Source organism: Opisthorchis viverrini (assembly GCF_000715545.1).
Source record: "Opisthorchis viverrini unplaced genomic scaffold opera_v5_450, whole genome shotgun sequence".
NCBI classification, from domain to species: domain Eukaryota; kingdom Metazoa; phylum Platyhelminthes; class Trematoda; order Opisthorchiida; family Opisthorchiidae; genus Opisthorchis; species Opisthorchis viverrini.
The window spans coordinates 7390-25489 of NW_008752110.1; the positions used below are offsets into that span (position 1 = coordinate 7390).

An 18100-nucleotide genomic window follows, 5' to 3' on the forward strand; every position below is an offset into this window, starting at 1 on the left:
AATGAACTGGCGGTAGACGACGTTTGCTGCAGAGCCGGTTGTAAACTCATGAAGGGATGAATTTCGTTTTGCTGTGGAAGTCCGTTAATTTAGAGTGTACTGTATTTGATCAACCCATGTATCTCGCACAACTAATGCCGTTCACTCATCAAAAATCTACAACCTAGGAATGCCTCATTGTTCAGGCTACCTTTTCTCATTGCCTGCTCACTAATCTAACATGGACGTATATGTGCGCAAAGCCACCTCCAGGGTATTTATCTGCTATTGCGATCAGCTGTTGTTGAATGTGAACACAGTTCACAGCGTAAACTATTTTCCCCCGGAAGGATCACCAGTGTTTGGGAGGGGCGATACCTCCACTTCAACTTAAGGCATCGCTCCCGTGTAAACTTGTCCACATGTTCAAGCATAAATACCCGGATGCGTTCAGTCGCTTCAAGCAACGGGCCTGATGAAAAACATCAGTGACTTGCAGCTGAATCGTACAGCGAACTCAGAAAGCTAAAGGTTAGGTAGACACATATAGATTCACTTTGGTGTATGTAACATGCACACAATATTTTCAGCAGTGGAAATCATTAATTTTGCACTAAAATCAATGGGATAAATCAATGCAATAAAATCAGTGGGACGGAGCCAGTCGTACAATGAGCTAATCAGGTTTGATTCTTTCGTCCAAGGTACCCTGAGACAGCTCGTATCAGGGTGCGTACTAACTCATCACTATCATCTCCAACAGCCGTAAGAACCGCGTTCTTGGCGTACGTTGGTTCTAGCTGCCACCGTTTCGTTCACCGATGATTTGAGGAGTTGTGCCATGGAGGCGGGAGCTGACATAATTGATGCTTAAATACAGGGTTGCTAGTGGACGTTTAATTGGGGAGATCGGAAGGAGAGCTATGCAGTGAAAGCAATAGCTTGGATGTATGAGCGCCAGTAAAGGCCCGAATGGACCATGTCTTAAAATGTCTTTAGCCATTATTATGTTCAGTCCCTGGGTCCACACCCAGTGAAACGACAGAGACCAGCGTAACTAAGTTTGCTGGTAATAGCTTTCATACTTTGTCGCCAAGTCATCGTTCGACCTCCCTTGGCTCGTTTCTAACCCTTATGTGGTTGCGTGAAGAGAGATATTCAGCAAAGTCGCCCAACTGGTCAAGCCAACGTAACCTATGGAATGTGATCATTTCGTTTATCGTGGGAGAGCTATTTCTTCCGAATGCCACCCGACGTACTTCAGCATTACTGATCCGGTGTTTCCACCAGACTCTGGCAATGCTCCATCGATGGTCAAACACTGTATGTCCTCTGACCCGTGAACACAAGCTGGGCCGATATTGCTTGATCTGAGAATTTCAAATTGACGGTGCGCAGTGAAATTCCGAACGCTGTACTCGAGTCAACTCCGTGTCTAATGCACGTGACGTACTTGGTGGTTGACGAGGCAGGATCCCGGTTTCCGTTTTCAGGCAATCGGTCAATCGATTGGTCACCTGACTCAACTAAGAGAGATGAGTTCGTATAAGCTCCCATCTGTTTTCTGCTAACGTGTTTCACCGAAACTGAATGGGTGCATAACCTGTGGGACACAGATATTTGGCGAGATTGATTTGTATGTTTGATGAGTGTAGGACTGCGCACGTACGTCCGATCACAGCACGTGGTTTTGTGCCGCATGGCAGAAGTTAGGTGATCTCCCTTACACTACTGCCTGACGAAACCCATTTACTGAGCAGTCAGGCCCCTGATTACGCCATGGCGTGTTTTGGACGTCAATGGACTTATCTGGGTAGTCTCTAGTTTTAAATCGAACCGCTGGATGATAGACTTAGGAGACACCTGCCTCAATAGAGATAGTTTTGGCGTTGTAGAGCATGCTTCCACGTCATAGAGAAAACGTGATAGTCAAATTTCTCACAGTATCACAGTGAACGAATGAACTCTTGTTCCAAAAATATCTGGTAATATTTTATAGAGACAATTAGGCTTGCGCAGGGGACCTGCATAAACATACCGAATTTTGGATGAATCCGGTTTAGGATAGGGACTTGTGCCAAACGGCCACTTGAGTATGCCACCCTCTCTTTAGTTTTATCGGCATCTCTAGGTATGTGAACAGCTTCATTGAAAATCTTGCTGAAGAAGCCAAATTCGTTAGAATACGACGTTTTATGGAGAGCTGAGAAAGGTTTGCACATGGGTAACGAGTCATCTGGTGCATGTTTTTCTGGCGCTGACCACTGAAGTTCCCAAGGACAACAAGCTAAATCGATTGACTGATTTCTGCAATAAAATAATTAAAAATAATGTTTCATGCAACCGGTAAAACTCCGAGTTATCTCGGTTTTCCACCACATAATGGGGTAAATGTTTGCGACATCAGACTTGTCAGTAGTCTGTCGCCCATTTCCGGCCAAAAGTTGTCTCGGTAGAGATCATACTTAGCCAAGTATCGAAAATTTTGTAAGGAACGTATTGTCCACCTACAGTCGTATTACAAAACATTTGATATCGCTTTGTTCATTTGCACGTGATTGAAGAATGTCAAACAAACAGACCGAGCACTGTAACGTGTTTCATTGCTTGCTCCAATGCTCCGCAGCTAAACGAATACCGAGCCGAACGACGCGCCAGCCCGGAATACGTGGCCGAGGCAGATGAGCTGCGGAAAATCAAGAAGGTACGTTTTTTGCAGTTCACTTAAACAAGAGCATAACAGAGCGACTGGAAGAGAATCTATCCACGTGGTTGGACGATAGAAATGCTTTGTGGACTACTTACCATTTTCGTCCGTTTTTTTAGTGTATATGCATTAAGTAATGTGTATCAGCCCCTCATTTTTTGAAATGCTACCTGGCTTTTTCAACTTTTTTGAGAGGCATGTGCAACAAGTACAACACAGAGAGACAGCTCCAACTATGCTCATGGCATGACTCAGTTCCGTTCACTGTCGCACAGAGTATACGTAAAATCCTGTGATCGGAAAACTGGTTTGAAACATCCACACGTTCAGGCTTTTTTTGAAACGATTAATCCAGTTGACGAAACCATTAGGGACACGGTGACATAGTTAGCTAGGCTGCCTGAAGTTTGCCTAAATCCTAGAGCCGGTACCCCAAAAGCGTATCAGTGAAAATTCAAGATGTACTCAAGCCTAACCTGTTGATTTCACAAACGGGATTCCTGGAGCTCGTGTCTTCGCTAAACTACTGAAGACCCGGATAGAAGCAACGCACTACCTACAAGAACCGATTTCAAATTCCACTTTACTCTGCATTTTCTAAATTCCTTAAGTTTTAAAATTAACGGAAACGGGGGTCTTTTATCCCATTGTTAAGGACCCCACAGACTTGTTACTGCTGGCTAGCGCTTAACGCGAGGACACACTGACCGGAATGTTTGTAGTTCGAACCCAACACCGACACTTGGACTGCTCATGTTTAAGGTTGGGCAACCTGACAGTATTTCAGCCCTCGGGCTCTCTTTGAGCAGAATGGCAGCTGGGTGGCGAAGGGCTAGGTGACTAGAAGGACGAAAACCTGCAGACAGCAGCTTGGCCAGCAAGGGTCGAATAGCGTTTGTGACCTCGTTTTCATATATGTGTATCAATCTCTGTTCACGGTTGAGTAGAGCTTTGCTTTGAAATACAATGAACGCCCTAAAAATGCGTCACTTCCCAGGAAAACCCTCAGGAGTTGACCTTCAACAGGTTCCTATGGCGTACCCTGTATCTGACAGGATGATTTCTACCCCAGAAGTTGTTCCAAGAAGGGTGAAGTATATTGTGATTCATGAGAAAATACTACCAGACGAGAACCTAAACCATGTGGCAGTTCTCGAAGGGCTACGTTTTGGAGGCTGGTCACTGAATTGACGGCTTTCTAATGGCTCAAGGCTCAGGTAGCCAACTGGACGAATCCACATCGATCTTTTACTGTTTACTACTACAGCTTATCCTTTTGTTGAAGGACCCAACAGCTCTCCGGATCTCCCAATTTGTAATACTTCCTCCTCGACAACTCAGATGCCTTGGTGCAGAATCTTTCGCGTTATTTACTGATTGTTATGTACAAGGTTCTGCATGCTTATGACAGAGCTTCTATTAAAAGCAACATAAGTGTCAAGCGCTCAAAGGAGAAGTAATACATAGCCTTCTTAAAGAAAATAAATTTCAAACAGAAACGAAGTCAACACCTTTTCATAAAAGAGACAATTCACAAGGTTGCTGAAAACTCTTCGACAGCCCACGACCGGTTTCGCCCCTGTTGGGGCTCATCAGACAGGCGAAGTCCCTAAGTTTCTGTCAATCTTATGTTCTACTTGAACCCAAATTGGACTGATTTCGACAAATACACTCATTTGCAGATCAATTTGGTTCTCACGAGAGACTCGACTGAATCTCTCGTTTCAAGTTGAGCATAAGGTTGACGAAAACTCGGGGACTGTGCCTACCTGATGAGCCCCAAGACGGGCGAAACCGCTCGTGGGCTGTCGAAGAGTTTTCAGCAACCTTGTGAGTAGTGCTCTTTATGAGAATATACTGCGATATCTCGAATATCGTGCCAAATGAATCATGAGGCGGCCCGTGTACAGCACATTCAGTTGTAGAGTATCATAAACGGGATGTTCAGTTGGGTCTCTTGTGAGAACCAAATTGATTTGCAAATGGGTGTATTTCTCGAAGTCAACACACCTTTGCATAACGCTGAAGTAAAACGTCGTTGGGGAAATGCACCCATCATCTGTTACCGTGGAATGCTGAAAACGCTTCAACAAACCACGATTAGTCCCGTCCTTTTTGGGCTCATCGCATAGGCGCGATTCCTGAGTCCCTATCAACGTTTCGTTCGTACCTTACCCCATTTTACAGAAGATTCTACACATCAAGTCGGTCTTGACAGAAGACTCAACAGAATCCCAGCTGAACCTCTCATTTATGAGATTCACAAAGAACAAACCCAAGTTAGTTGAGTAACCGAGTTCGAAATCAACAAAGTATCCATTTTGTGCGAGGTTTCTAGCCAAGTGCAAGGCGGATCACATGGGGGCGAAGCCATCACATGGGAGGAAAACTCCACAGAGCCAGAGTCGGATGTGGCAACATCCTTTCCAAAGTGGAAAAATTTCTGGGAGCTCAATGGAATTCCTCATTGTCAAGAGCTAACCAGAACTTTCCGCATAATCCGTAGCACACATGCGTTTTGTTCCACTACAAAGATATTTGATGAAACTCTTATTTCTAAATCGAATGTCACGATGCGGATAGTGGACATCAGTCTCTCTCACTAGTTGGGGCTCATCAGGCAGACAGGGTCGTCAGAAAATATACTAGTGATCAGGAGTGACTGGAGCAAGTTTCCTGCCCCAGAAGTTTCGTCATTTGTAAATAATAATAATGATAATAATAATAATAATCGCTCAGCTGTAACACCCTTTCGGTGCCTAGCTGCCATGTCACCAGAAGGAAGTATGAGGGCTGAGATACTCCCAGGTTGCCCAAGTCGAGAGGCGGAGGTCGGGTTCGAACCACGGGCCTTCCAGTCAGTAAATCCGCCCACTAACCACTGAGCCATTCCGCCCCTCGTCATGCACATAAACCCCAAGGCAGTTAGCCCAACTAAGGGACCGATTTCCTCAATTCCTGGATTATAACCCTGATCAATAAGCTCGAAACAGCGCGGAACCGGCCGTGGGTTTTTAACTGCTTTTGTCTAATCGTCCCACACTACTCATGACCAATTAAAACAAAGTGACCTGATCAAATGATGTCTCAAGAAACAGCGCACGCGGAAGAGAAGATAAGAACCATTTCATGACAGCTTCCATATATTTACGTTAAAAAGCGACTTCGGTCAGAGATCGCTAGATATATTGTTTATAGAACTACTTGTGAACTCTCTCAGTTTCCACTACATGATATGCTTATTTCCGAACTCCGAAGAGTCTTCCACGACAAGGGGGCCATAAGTTACATTTGTTTGTAGTGATCACTATTCAGTTAGATCACTCCAAATTATTCATTGTGGTTTTATCACCAACGCTAAATTTGTTGCGCCTTTGGACCATTTTGTGTATGGGGCGAACTGGTGAACAATGTCGATAAAACGTTCTGCTCATCACATCGCTCTCACAACTCCAGTCGAAATATCAGTGCGTACTCCACAAATTTGACGTACTTAAACGGGAATTCATCGTTTAAATATCAAAAATCACTCCATAAAGTCATTCCACAACAGTCGAATTCTATCAGACTCGACATTTGTGACAGATCGGACGCGAACATATCTGTGTTTGTCTGCACTTGAGGTCCCAACAAATGTGCGTGCCACCATTTGGCGTGTGGTAAATATCCCAAAGCTTCCACCGATTCTCTGTGACAATTTTCGAAATGTGTAGTAACTTACCGTTCGATAGAATCATCTTTGAAAATATTTTACGCTGCGGTGGAATTGGGATACCATTGGCGGTCTGTTTACGTCTTGCGGGGGTTGTGCATGGAGCGAGGACAAACACGAACAAGTTAAATTAGGGAATGCATCACCGTTATGGGCGTCGTCATCAACACCATCTACTCAGAATCATCGTGGGCAACGTTCTTCTCAACGTCAGTTTTGCCAACTACCTTTTTCACTATTATTTTAGTACGCATGGCAATTCGACCACTCAGTACAGTAATCCAGGACTCCAGTAATAAATCCCGTTATAAGATCTGGACTCGAAGGGGAAACAGACTAACAAACACTTGATAGCTCTCAGTAGAACAGTGGATGTTCGGCCGCCGAAATGAAGATGCGAGCAGGAAAGTCAGACATTGTAAGGCATCTTAATTGTACATTCCCGTAGGAGTTGATTGGGAAACCGCAAAAACCGGTCTTCCCCGCTGGTCTCTACGTTTTGAAGGACTTTCCCGTATCAGATATTTGAATAGCAATCGTCTGTTTGTAATCCTGCCTGTGCTTGTTTGGGAGCACTGAACGACATGATGGTTAATGGAATTAAGTGGTATTCATGCTGTCAATGTTTATCGTAAGTGCCTGACTAAGTGTTGGATCAGAGAGAGGAGTAGTCATCATCTGAATTCCACTTGACCGCACCGCCCCCCCCGTCGAACTAAGTTTTCGGAACACTCACAACCCCACAATGACCAAGGAAAATCTACCAGTGGCACCCGAGGTGACTCATTAGTTGAAGCAACCTGAAGTGGAAGATTAAGGAACCAAACCCGATCAGAATTATATATTTTGTAATACACTGCTCATAAGGTTGTTTAAAACTCCCCGACAGCCCAAGACCGGTTTCACCCTTCTTGGGGCTCAGCAGGTAGGCGCACTCCTCGAGTTTCCGTCAACTTTATGTTCTACTCGAAACCAAATTGCACGAAATTAGCGAATATACACTCATTTGCAAACTAATTTGGTTTTTTGAGAGACTCACCTGGATCCCGATCAGAATTAATTTGAAACTCCCCCAATCCACCAAAGCAAGATTTTGGCAACCACACTAACCGACAAGAGCTGTTAATTGACACAGAATACTGATCTAGCGTGATAATCTGAAGAGGCCTTACTGACTGGTTCCCCGTCTGTCTTAGCCTGGTCAATTTTTGGACCTGCTCACTTGGCCTGATGAAGCTTTTGTGTCAACTACGAAATGTTACAGATGTAAAAACTACGGATTGCTTAGCAAGCCCTTCTGGAACCTCGGATTTTTGTTTCAGGCTACCCCAATGTTCTTCTCCCTGAATCCTGTCTTTGTTCTTTTCATTGTAAGGCTTTATTCAAATTAACCGTCACGGTTGTATTGCAGGGTCACTCTTAATGGGACTGAAAATGGTGGTGATGATGATGATGACGACAATGATGATGACGATGATGTTGATGATGATGTTGTTTATGTTGATGATGATGATGATGTTGGTGATGATGATGATAGTGATGATGATGATGATGATACTGACGAAGATGGTGATGACGATGATGATGATGATGATGATGATGATGATGATGATGATAAATCACTGTTCTGCTTTCCCTTTCTGGGTACACTTAGTGCAGGTCATCCTACATTCCACGTTTGCAACATCTTGTAGCATATAATGAATTCCACCATACTGGGGAGGATTAATATCGTCATCGTAGAACTTGTCAGCCATCTTCTCAGTAGTATGGAGAGTTGAGGACAGTGCATAATAGGCCAACAACCTTTTTCATACCGTCTTTTGTTGGTGTTTATGATCGACGGACAAAGAGACATAACAAACAAACAACGTGTACAAAGTGGAATGAAGGAAAAGTCACACTGTGTCTCTTTCAAGTGTCTGTGTGCGTGAGCGCATTCACACTGCTGTCATAATCCTAGTCATGTCTAATCCGACAGTGCGCCAGTCTTACGCAAGACATATGGGCAACTTGGCAGGACAGTCCTAGCTAGTCTTGTATGTTTGCAAAGAACGGGGGGCAACAGCCTAATACTAGTTTATACAACTGTTTTCGGTACATGTGAGTACATATTCGAGCCGCCGTGGTGAGAAGCTGTATATCTACTTCGTTTCTACCCGATGGTCTGTAATATTCACGTGAGGATTCCTTCAAATTGATCCTACGCTGTTACTTGATTAGCGCTTCAGAAAGGGTTCACGGGTCATACGGCCGACGCATCACAGACGCACCTGAAGGGGTAGGCAACCATGGGTTAGGTCAACATCGATAGCCTGTCATTGTTATTCAGTGGAGTATTGGACGAATCTTGAAAAAAATTACTTTATATGAGTAGTGTACTAGGTGAGATTGATGCACGACTAAGCTCTTGTATCGTCAAGTGCAGTCGCCCCCTTAAACGGCTTCCGCTGCATTGGAGAGTTCTGCCTTGTTTTGCTTAAAGCCTTGTTGGATGAAATTCTAGGGAAAACCACCGTCTCAAAACATGCCATCCAAAGGTTTTTAGCAGTACTGTTAGTAGTTGCATCCAAGGAAACATACTAACCGAGCAACCTGATGATGGATCGACCTTTGTTCAGAATATTTGGCTTGGATTTAGGTGGGTCTGTTGTCAAAACCAGACTGGTGTACGAATGAGTACAGATTTACTGCGCTTTTGATCGATGGAGACTGATGAAGCCGATATACTGCCCATTTCGTCTTGCGTTTGTCCAGCCCTTTTGTTACATGTATGGATAAGTTTGAGGCCGGTCGGTTCATTATAGCCTGAAAACAGTTCTTGGTATACTGTACGTTGTCCCCGACGCCTTTCTTACTTTGTTGTTTGAAATTGCGGATCACTCACGTGACTCTTGAGGTTGAGGTGGTGGATGATACACCAAAATTGGGTTTCGTTTCAAAGACACATTTTCATGTTTATGCGGTCCAGGTTGCCATTACAGGCCGGAACTCTCTTGGTTGAATCAAGATTAACATCCAAACCTAACGGCAACTTTCTTGTAATAATAATAATAATGGTAGTAATAATAATACGGCGTATCAAATGATCACCAGTTGCTAAAGTGACTTGTGGAGTGAATTGTCAGAGCTCTTGTCCAGCAGCAATCCAGCCAGCTATATTACCGAAGCATGTAGGCTGGAGTAAGGTGAAGCGGCGTACTAGAGCGTACCGATGGCCGTCACGGGAAGGATGACTGAAGAGGTCACAGGTCCTTGAGGGATGCTCGCTTTAATGGAGACTTGTCTGGAAGCTTGCACACACGTCCCAGGAAACGCTAGTCGAATTTTAGAGGTCGTGTTGAATCCTAACTTTCTCATACTAATCCAGGCCAGATCCACAGAGGACCGTCTCGTAACAATTATATCAATCCGAAAGACAACGAATTGGTGAAAGTTTGCAGTGATATCCAATGTGACCATCAACCGAAAACCTGTCTTAGTTCAAAGAACTGCATTTTACTCACGTAGGGTTTCTCAACCAATTAATTTTCCAATGAGGTAAGCCACAGGTCGCAACTAAAAAGTCCTTTTTTAATTGCTTTCTCATTCATACCGCCTTCGAATTATTGACACGCTACTAAAAAGCATATACACTAGCTCATATATACTAGCTCAGTGGCTGCACCTTCTCAAACGTTTATGTCACTACACCTATGGTAGGTCTCAAAGTGGCATATAGGTGAATAGTCAAGAAAACCGTTTTGTCCAGTTTCTGTGTGCTTTTATCAATGAAGGTTCGGTAACAGTGTGTTATGTACGGAAGCGGTTACGATCAGCGGCTGTACGCGACCTGAGAACGAGCGCACAAATACTCAACTATGAGGCGAGCCCCACCCCTCCTAGAGCAGAGAGAAGAAGAGCAGACCTTCAGAAGAGAGCTTCTACTGCTTGAACCAAAGGCAAACTGCAGCGGGAGCACAGTCACAAATATGTATTTCGGGCGACCTTGGAGAGCAACAAATCAGTTAGCGCACACAAAGTCTAACTGGGACGCGGTCTTTTTGGATTAAGATGCAACATGGCAGACAGGCGCGAAATTTAAAAAGTCAAAATTTTAGACAAATAAGTTAGTAATAAATAAAAAATAAACGGTTTTGGGGGATACTGACACCTCCAACACAGCGTTCGATAACTGCGTCAGAGTATCCGGTATTTCACTAGAGTTATTTATTCCTAGGAAGTTTGGGTGAAGCTTTTTCTCAAACACTTGATCCGTCCAGTAACTCTCCAATTTCTTGTAAAAGTTTCCTCTTTCACGCTAGAAGAACCCAATAAGCAAAGCTAAAAACAATCCTTGTATGAATTTTCCAAGGCTTGAGGACATATCCCAACAGTCAGCCAAAGTGCGGTTTCATATTCGGAGATCTTGATGGCGGAAAATAAAAGTCCAAGAACAACATTCAAATCACTCCATCAGACCTCCAACACAGCGTTCGATAACTGCGTCAGAGTATCCGGTATTTCACTAGAGTTATTTATTCCTAGGAAGTTTGGGTGAAGCTTTTTCTCAAACACTTGATCCGTCCAGTAACTCTCCAATTTCTTGTAAAAGTTTCCTCTTTCACGCTAGAAGAACCCAATAAGCAAAGCTAAAAACAATCCTTGTATGAATTTTCCAAGGCTTGAGGACATATCCCAACAGTCAGCCAAAGTGCGGTTTCATATTCGGAGATCTTGATGGCGGAAAATAAAAGTCCAAGAACAACATTCAAATCACTCCATCAGTTAGTACAACGATCTAAAGAGTCATATTGCCTCAGAATCCCGGAGTTTTTCGATAAGAGCCGTGAAGATTGTCGTGATTCTTTTAAAATATACATGAGAGTGAACTTGAATGCGGTGAGCCGCAGCCGCGTGGGAGCATACGGTTTGAGGATAACAGAGTGTCACATGGGTAAACAAAAATTACTGAACTAAATAAAAACTAAAATGCACTTGACTTTATCAATCAAAAAGGCAACTCGGGATTTTTAAATTGCATCGACTAAAGACTCTAGAAATCTGAATATGCAGTTTCAGGAATTAAATGTCCTAATTTCACGGTACAAACTGCGTCATTACACACACAGCCTGAAACAGTGAGAAGTGTTTTAGCACAGTTTTCGCTGACTTTGAAGATACCATCATTTAAAGACAATTTGGAAAAAACTGTTTTGGATCTGAAAACCTTCAAAGTATTGGAGGGCTGACCGTGTGGTGTGGCTGATGTGTACAACAAAAATGTTTCAAGTGCTTCAACTAAGCAGTAACACTGACAGGTACAGATTTTTATATGAGAGATTTCAGTTACACTGCTTCTTGCTTGCATGAGAGCGTGATGGCATCCCACTTAATTCAAGCTACTACAATTATTTCAGTAGCATAACTTTATCTCTATTCATTATCACACCTTCCGCATTCAGGTTCAGTCATTTTTCCGTGGATGGTTATGTCGACGCCGATGGAAGCAGATTGTGGAAGAGTATATCCGATCGGAGCATGCAGAATCTATGCGGAGGCGAAACAGTATCGTATTCGGTCTCGTTGAATGCGAAGATGAATACGTCCAACAGTTGTCTATCTTGGTTACGTGTTACTTACGTCCATTCCGAATGGCCGCCAGTTCCAAAAAGCCAATCATACTGCACGAGGACGTCAACTCCATATTTCTAAATGTGTACGTCTTTATTATCACGGTATAGTATACTATACTCTTAGGAAACCTTTATCACACTCTGGCATTTTTGGGGCTGAATTAGAAGAGCAAGTTAGTAGCCCAGGTTTTTCGCTGAGCTTGGCAACTGCTTGGCAACAAAACCGTAAGTTTCAGCCTCTGCTATGCGTTCATGTGTAAGTGGATCATTGAAATGAGTAATTGGATTTAGAAAACAAGCACCACCGTGCATTGGGTCAGCTTCTCAGTGTATCGCAAGAGGTACCCCCTAATGGTGCCTCAAGCAGGCTATTTTCCAGTAACTAGTAGAAGTACAAAGAAGCTTATCCAACGCATGTTCCAAAAACTGCATTTAGAAGACGCCACTAACCTAGGTCCTTAGCTGATCTCAAGATGAATCTAGATTTCAGTCCCGTCCGACGCCTGTCCTTTCGCTTGGATTTCATAGGCCAGTCTATATTCAGGAATTTAATCGTTCTACTAATGAGTAGTTAAAACTTTATGCATATCGGAATCTTCTACGGTTCAAGGGTGAACTAAATCATCCAATAGATTGAATTCACACACTTGTCATATGTTTGCGTATAAACAACTTTGGTCAACTGAACAGGCCGGCCTCTCCAATCTCACGTCGGATTTCACACAGACATGTGCCTGCAGGTATGTGTCGTGCAAACATAGTTAGGATAACCATGATTAAATAAATGATGGACACAACTTAGATTATTTCGGACATGCTGACCTTGTAGTGGTCACTGAGTCCGTGCGGGTTCTTGGATTCATCACACTTTTGGTATCGATGAGGCAGCTAATGAGTTGTTTCGTTTAATGTTGGCTTCTTTGTAGTGTGACTACCTGTCCGAACGGATCACCGCATTTTCGCGAAATTAAAATCCTTGGGAGAATCACGTTTTCTACAAATTACTTGATGTGAGCCGCCATCCCTTTTTGTGCGTTATAATCAAGGTAGAGCCGGCAAATGTTCGTCTAACAGTATCCGTACTCTGGGGGGGGGGCACAAAGGACTTTGTCTGATATTGGGGGGGGCAAAAGGACTTTTTCTGATATTCGTTGTCCCGCCTTTGAAAGTCATTATCAATGCCTCAAATGACTAATTTTCGTCTGTATAGCATAATGAAAGAGCTTGAAATGTACAGGTTACATCGTCAAGTTCAAACCCGGGTAGGGTATTCTCTGCGTTAGCCGTACAACATACCTCCGTTTTCTGTATGAATATCAGTTCGATATTTCCATGATATTATATTGTGCCACCTTGACTATTCTTCCCACCATGACAAGACATAAGTCGGGAAATAACATCAGTTGGTTTACTTCTATTTGTCAAGGACGCACAAATAAGGCTCTTAGAAGACGGGCGATAGCCAGAAAGAACTCATTTACAGGGACCTACAAAGATCTCTTCACCTTTATTCCACCTTGTAAAGCAGTATACTGTGTTTACTATTTTACGAGGGCTGATGGGGGGTTCAAATCTTGCGACTTAAGTCTTCTTCCTTTGTTGCTGAAATGGACTCAGTAGTTTGCGCCTCTCATACTGACAGTCATCTATCTCAACCAAAGAGGCAAACATGTGACGGTCACATTTTCTGTGGTGCATGATGTAGCAAAATATTTTGAAGTGTCTCGCGAAAATTAATACTGGAACAGGCAAAAATGGGCTTCTAATCAGGATTCGATTGATTTTTCCACAAAAGTACTTGTTCCAGCCCTTCTGAAATTCGGTGGTAAGAAAAGACACGAACGTGTCAAGAAAAACGCAAGGAAACATGAAGTAGGTTACAATGAGTTTAAGGTACTGACCCACGTTTCAGACGTCATCGATAAACTGAAACTTATCAGTCCGTCCGTGGGCTCAGTGGACGCACTGTACGGTCGGGTGAGTTATGGGACCTCATCTCTTCTCGCCCTTTTGAGGACTTTTCGTTTCCATCCTTTGTAAATCACTCGATAGCTATTTGACAGCAAAATGATATTTTATGAACAACCAAGGTTTCTTCCTGTTTCTTCCTCCCTCAGTGAAACTGTTCTATTCCTGCACCAATTCTTCGTGCAGGGCCTTCGGAACAAAATGGAAAACTGGCCAACTTTGCAACTCGGTAAGCTTTGCAATTCTCGGCATTTCCCTTCGCTTTTAAACTCTTGTTCCTGTGTAGATCTGCTACGATCACTCACGGGTTGTGTGTCTGATTTGAGCTAACTAGGGTGAGAGTTCAATACCGGCTTATTATACCAGAATGCAGTGCAACTGTGCTTGGCATGATGTCAGCAGCCAGCCAATCAAACTAAGCGATTCAGCACGTGAATCGATGATGGACAGAATGATCAGGATTGGTTTTTAGATGTATCACTGGGGTGGGTAAGCGGAACTGTAGTTCGTAATACACTACTCAGAAGGTTGCCGAAAATTCTTCGACGCCTCACGACCGGTTATGCCATTCTTAGGGCTCATCAGGTAGCTCACTCCAGAAGTTTCCGTCAAACCCATTTCCTATCTCAACCCAAATTGCACGAACTTAGCGAAATACACTCATTTGCAAATGAATTTGTTTCTTCGGGCAACTCAACTGGAACCCAGCTGAGTCCATATTTACGATGTTTCTGAGCGACTGAATGTGCTGCACCTCATGTTTTAGTTGCTTCAGTCACAAACCGGGAGCGCATTTTACAGATTTCTCCAGTCAAAACGGTTGCCAAAGTATTCATGAAGACACTCCACCGCTTGGAATCATCAGTATTAGAAGACGACTCGAAGTGATGAATGAAATCTCCAGCATTCGGCTTCTCGGGAGGGTGTGTGCATATATAACAGTCCCCGCTTTTCGTCCATTCGTAGAAGGAAGAATACTGCCCCACGTGAAGTCAATAAGTGTGAATCACAAACTCAGCAGACACAACAAAACTGACACTAAAGCAAGTGGCTCGTTTCGTAAGGCTTGAGGAACTCTGTGTTCTAAACTATTTTTCTGAACTTGTTTGAGTGTTTGACATCAACGCAAGGAAAATTAAATTGCTGCAAAACAAGTGTTACTCATGGTTTTCATGAGTAGTATACGCCATCACCTCAGGAGCATTGTGAAAGAGCGAGAGACGTAGCTCATCACCACATCGTGACCATTGACTGACCAATGTACAATGATTCTGGCGAAGAGCACCTGTCCATATCAACTGATCACCGGTTACTAAAGTGACTTGTGGAGTAAATTGTCAAGGACGTTGTCCAGCAACAAACCTACCGGCCATATCACCGGATTAATGCAGAAGCAGTGAGAGTAACCATGACTGTCACGGAAAGGATAACCGGAGATGTTATAGATCCTTGAGGGATGTGCAAAAGAAATTGGGATGTAAGATCATGCCTTATCAACTTAAGTCTATTTGATTCTACCTCAACCACAAAATCTGTCCAACATGCTCTATTTGTTACTCGATCAATTTTTGGCTGAAGATCCTTGATTTGTGGTGTTGGTTACTCACCTTCACTCACTCGACCTTCGGGCATCAGTGTTTCGTCAGCGTATCGATATATCCGTCGATAACATGTCTGCGAAATCTCACACAAAGGAGTTGTTGTTGACCGCAAATATGTCGTCAGTGTTTTCTTCTGGCACACAGTCTACAGCATTATCTATTTTGAGTTGGGTGTTTCGTTACATCCTACTCCCAGTGCGCGCCAGCTAGCATGATTTGCGTTTTCAAAAGGCAGTAAGCCAAGACATCCAGAAAAAGAGATTGAATCCCAAAAAGCAGTCCACCCCCAGTGTATATTCTCCTAATTATCGTTCATAAATCTTGAAAGACTTTTACTCAGATGAGGTTGCCCAGGCTGGAAGATAGGAGCCAAGATAGTCAAACAATTGGTACAACAGAAATACTCCCAAAAATTAACTGCTCATGAAATCTCAAAAATTATCGGTTTTTTTCAGTGTGTACCAAAAAACTGCTTACTTATGCAGAAGTTTCTTGAAGCCGAATATGTTACCCATTTTCAGGTGACCTTTTCGACTTATTCCTACCGATGGTTGGCATTTATCAGGAGTATGTGCGAAATCACCACTATTCGTTGCAAGTTCTGGCCGAGTACAAGCAACGTCAGGAATTTACCCAAATGCTGAAGCGCTTGGAAGAGAAACCAATGTGTGAAGGACGCTCCATCGAATCCTTCCTCACCTATCCTATGCACCAGGTGAGTCATCTCCCGAGGCCGAACAGTTTCATGAGCACTTTATATATATATATATATATATATCAATTCGACATGAGTATCAAATGGATGTAGTTAGTAATGTCGAAGTATTGACATCTCAAGTAAGTTTACTGAAATTCGAACAGGTCCCAGTTGGTCTCTTGGCGAGCTCGACATGTGGCTTGTAACCATTTCGTCGCCACGTGAGTAGACACAGTCAGTGCGCTGCTTGGTGTGTGACCCCTTCAATTCTTCTAGCATTTTTTTCTAGAGAATGAATTCTGTCTGTAAAATGGTCGTTTGTTTAGTAACCAGCTCGTACGCAATTTTACTGGTGTTTAAAATTTTGTTGTAATTTGCTCTTCCTTTGGTGAACCTGGTTTGTTCGTTTGATACTAGTACTTCAGTAGTTCTGTTCCTTTATTCTGATTGGTTTATTTTTCCACCTAAGTGAGTACTGTCTTTTCACATGTCGTCCAAATGGTTGCAAACCGATTGCAGGACCAACTTTCAGTTGACGGAGCTAAACAGAGATTCTGAGGACAACTGGTCAATAGAATTCTGATTACTAGGGAGAGTGCTCGATAAGCTGACTCGGAAGTAATGAGAAATTCAGAAGCAGATTACTGCTGTAGTGAAGAGGTGCCCGAACAACTCACAAATTCGAATGAGGTTTTGGTGAACTTTCTTCAATCGGTGCCTACTTTAATTGGTCAGGTAGTAACAAAAATAAAGGAAATATGGTGAGCGCAATTTATCGCTCCAACGATGGGAACGCCTCTATGATATGGTATAAAATTGCACGAAATACAAACTGCCTCATACTACCTTAAGAATGAACGGAGCTCAAACAGCCCGAGGTAACATAAACGGACGAATCTTCGGAGGCTGACCGCCAAAACTGAACGTTCGCCGTTTTTAAAACCTTTTTCCAGGGCTTTAACAAAAAGCACGGCACCACGTGTCCTCAAAATATCTACAGTTAGTGAGATTAGTGGGGGTGACACAAAAAACAGAGGACAGTTCTTATGTGCTTACGGAGATCCACGTTCACCACGAGACACCCAAGGCCATTCCAATAAAAACACACATGTCCTATTGTTGTAAAGCATGCTGAGTTGGAGTTGGCGGGAACCACATGTGTTACCTGATACGTGCTCCAACCAATAATGGGATGAACTAATTCACGAAACATCAAGATTGAAGATGATGAACAGAACTGAAGATCATGAATCTAATCGACGGTGGTGCAACGGTGACCCGTAGAACGCCATTCGACTATACAAATTGTGTAAAGTCTCCTACTACGTTCGACTGTGAGTGATTTTAATGCACAGTAATTTCCCACTTTCAACTGCATAGATTCCCCGCTATATCATTACACTACACGAGCTGTTGGCACATACTCCTCATGATCATGTGGACCGAAAAAAGCTGGAATACGCAATGTCCAAACTGGAACAAATATCTCACGTAAGCCATTGTTTTAATGTTCATTACTTATGAATTCTTCGAGTCATCGTGCATCTAGTCTGTCGACCGATCGATTCCAATTCACGCACTTCAAAGGTTCAAACATTCACCAGCCTACCCAGCATGGAATAGACACGAAAATTCTTCCCAACTCGCGACCAAAATTTCAGGTGTAAAAATAGCTCACTTTGGGGAACGTGAGTACGACAGCCTTAAAATACATGTATCGAATTTCTTTCACCGTCATTGCTGTGCAAATACAGCTGTCATTAGTCTGTGGAAGACATTTCGTAATTGTGTGTACGTGCGCGTGTGTGAGTGAGTGAGTGA

At 43.2% G+C, this 18100-nt stretch overlaps 1 protein-coding gene across 1 annotated transcript in view; it reads left to right on the plus strand.

Moving 5' to 3' along the window:
* Positions 1–4314: 4314 nt before the first annotated feature.
* T265_11133 (hypothetical protein) overlaps positions 4315–18100 on the plus strand; it is a gene marked incomplete at both ends in the record, with an annotated part of 15655 nt that continues 1869 nt past the window's right edge. The window contains 8 exons of the mRNA XM_009177708.1: positions 4315–4414; positions 5426–5543; positions 7266–7323; positions 11843–12096; positions 14131–14210; positions 14571–14708; positions 16104–16297; positions 17660–17770. Coding sequence (XP_009175972.1) covers positions 4315–4414; positions 5426–5543; positions 7266–7323; positions 11843–12096; positions 14131–14210; positions 14571–14708; positions 16104–16297; positions 17660–17770 — 1053 coding nt within the window. The remainder of the gene's footprint in view (positions 4415–5425; positions 5544–7265; positions 7324–11842; positions 12097–14130; positions 14211–14570; positions 14709–16103; positions 16298–17659; positions 17771–18100) is intronic.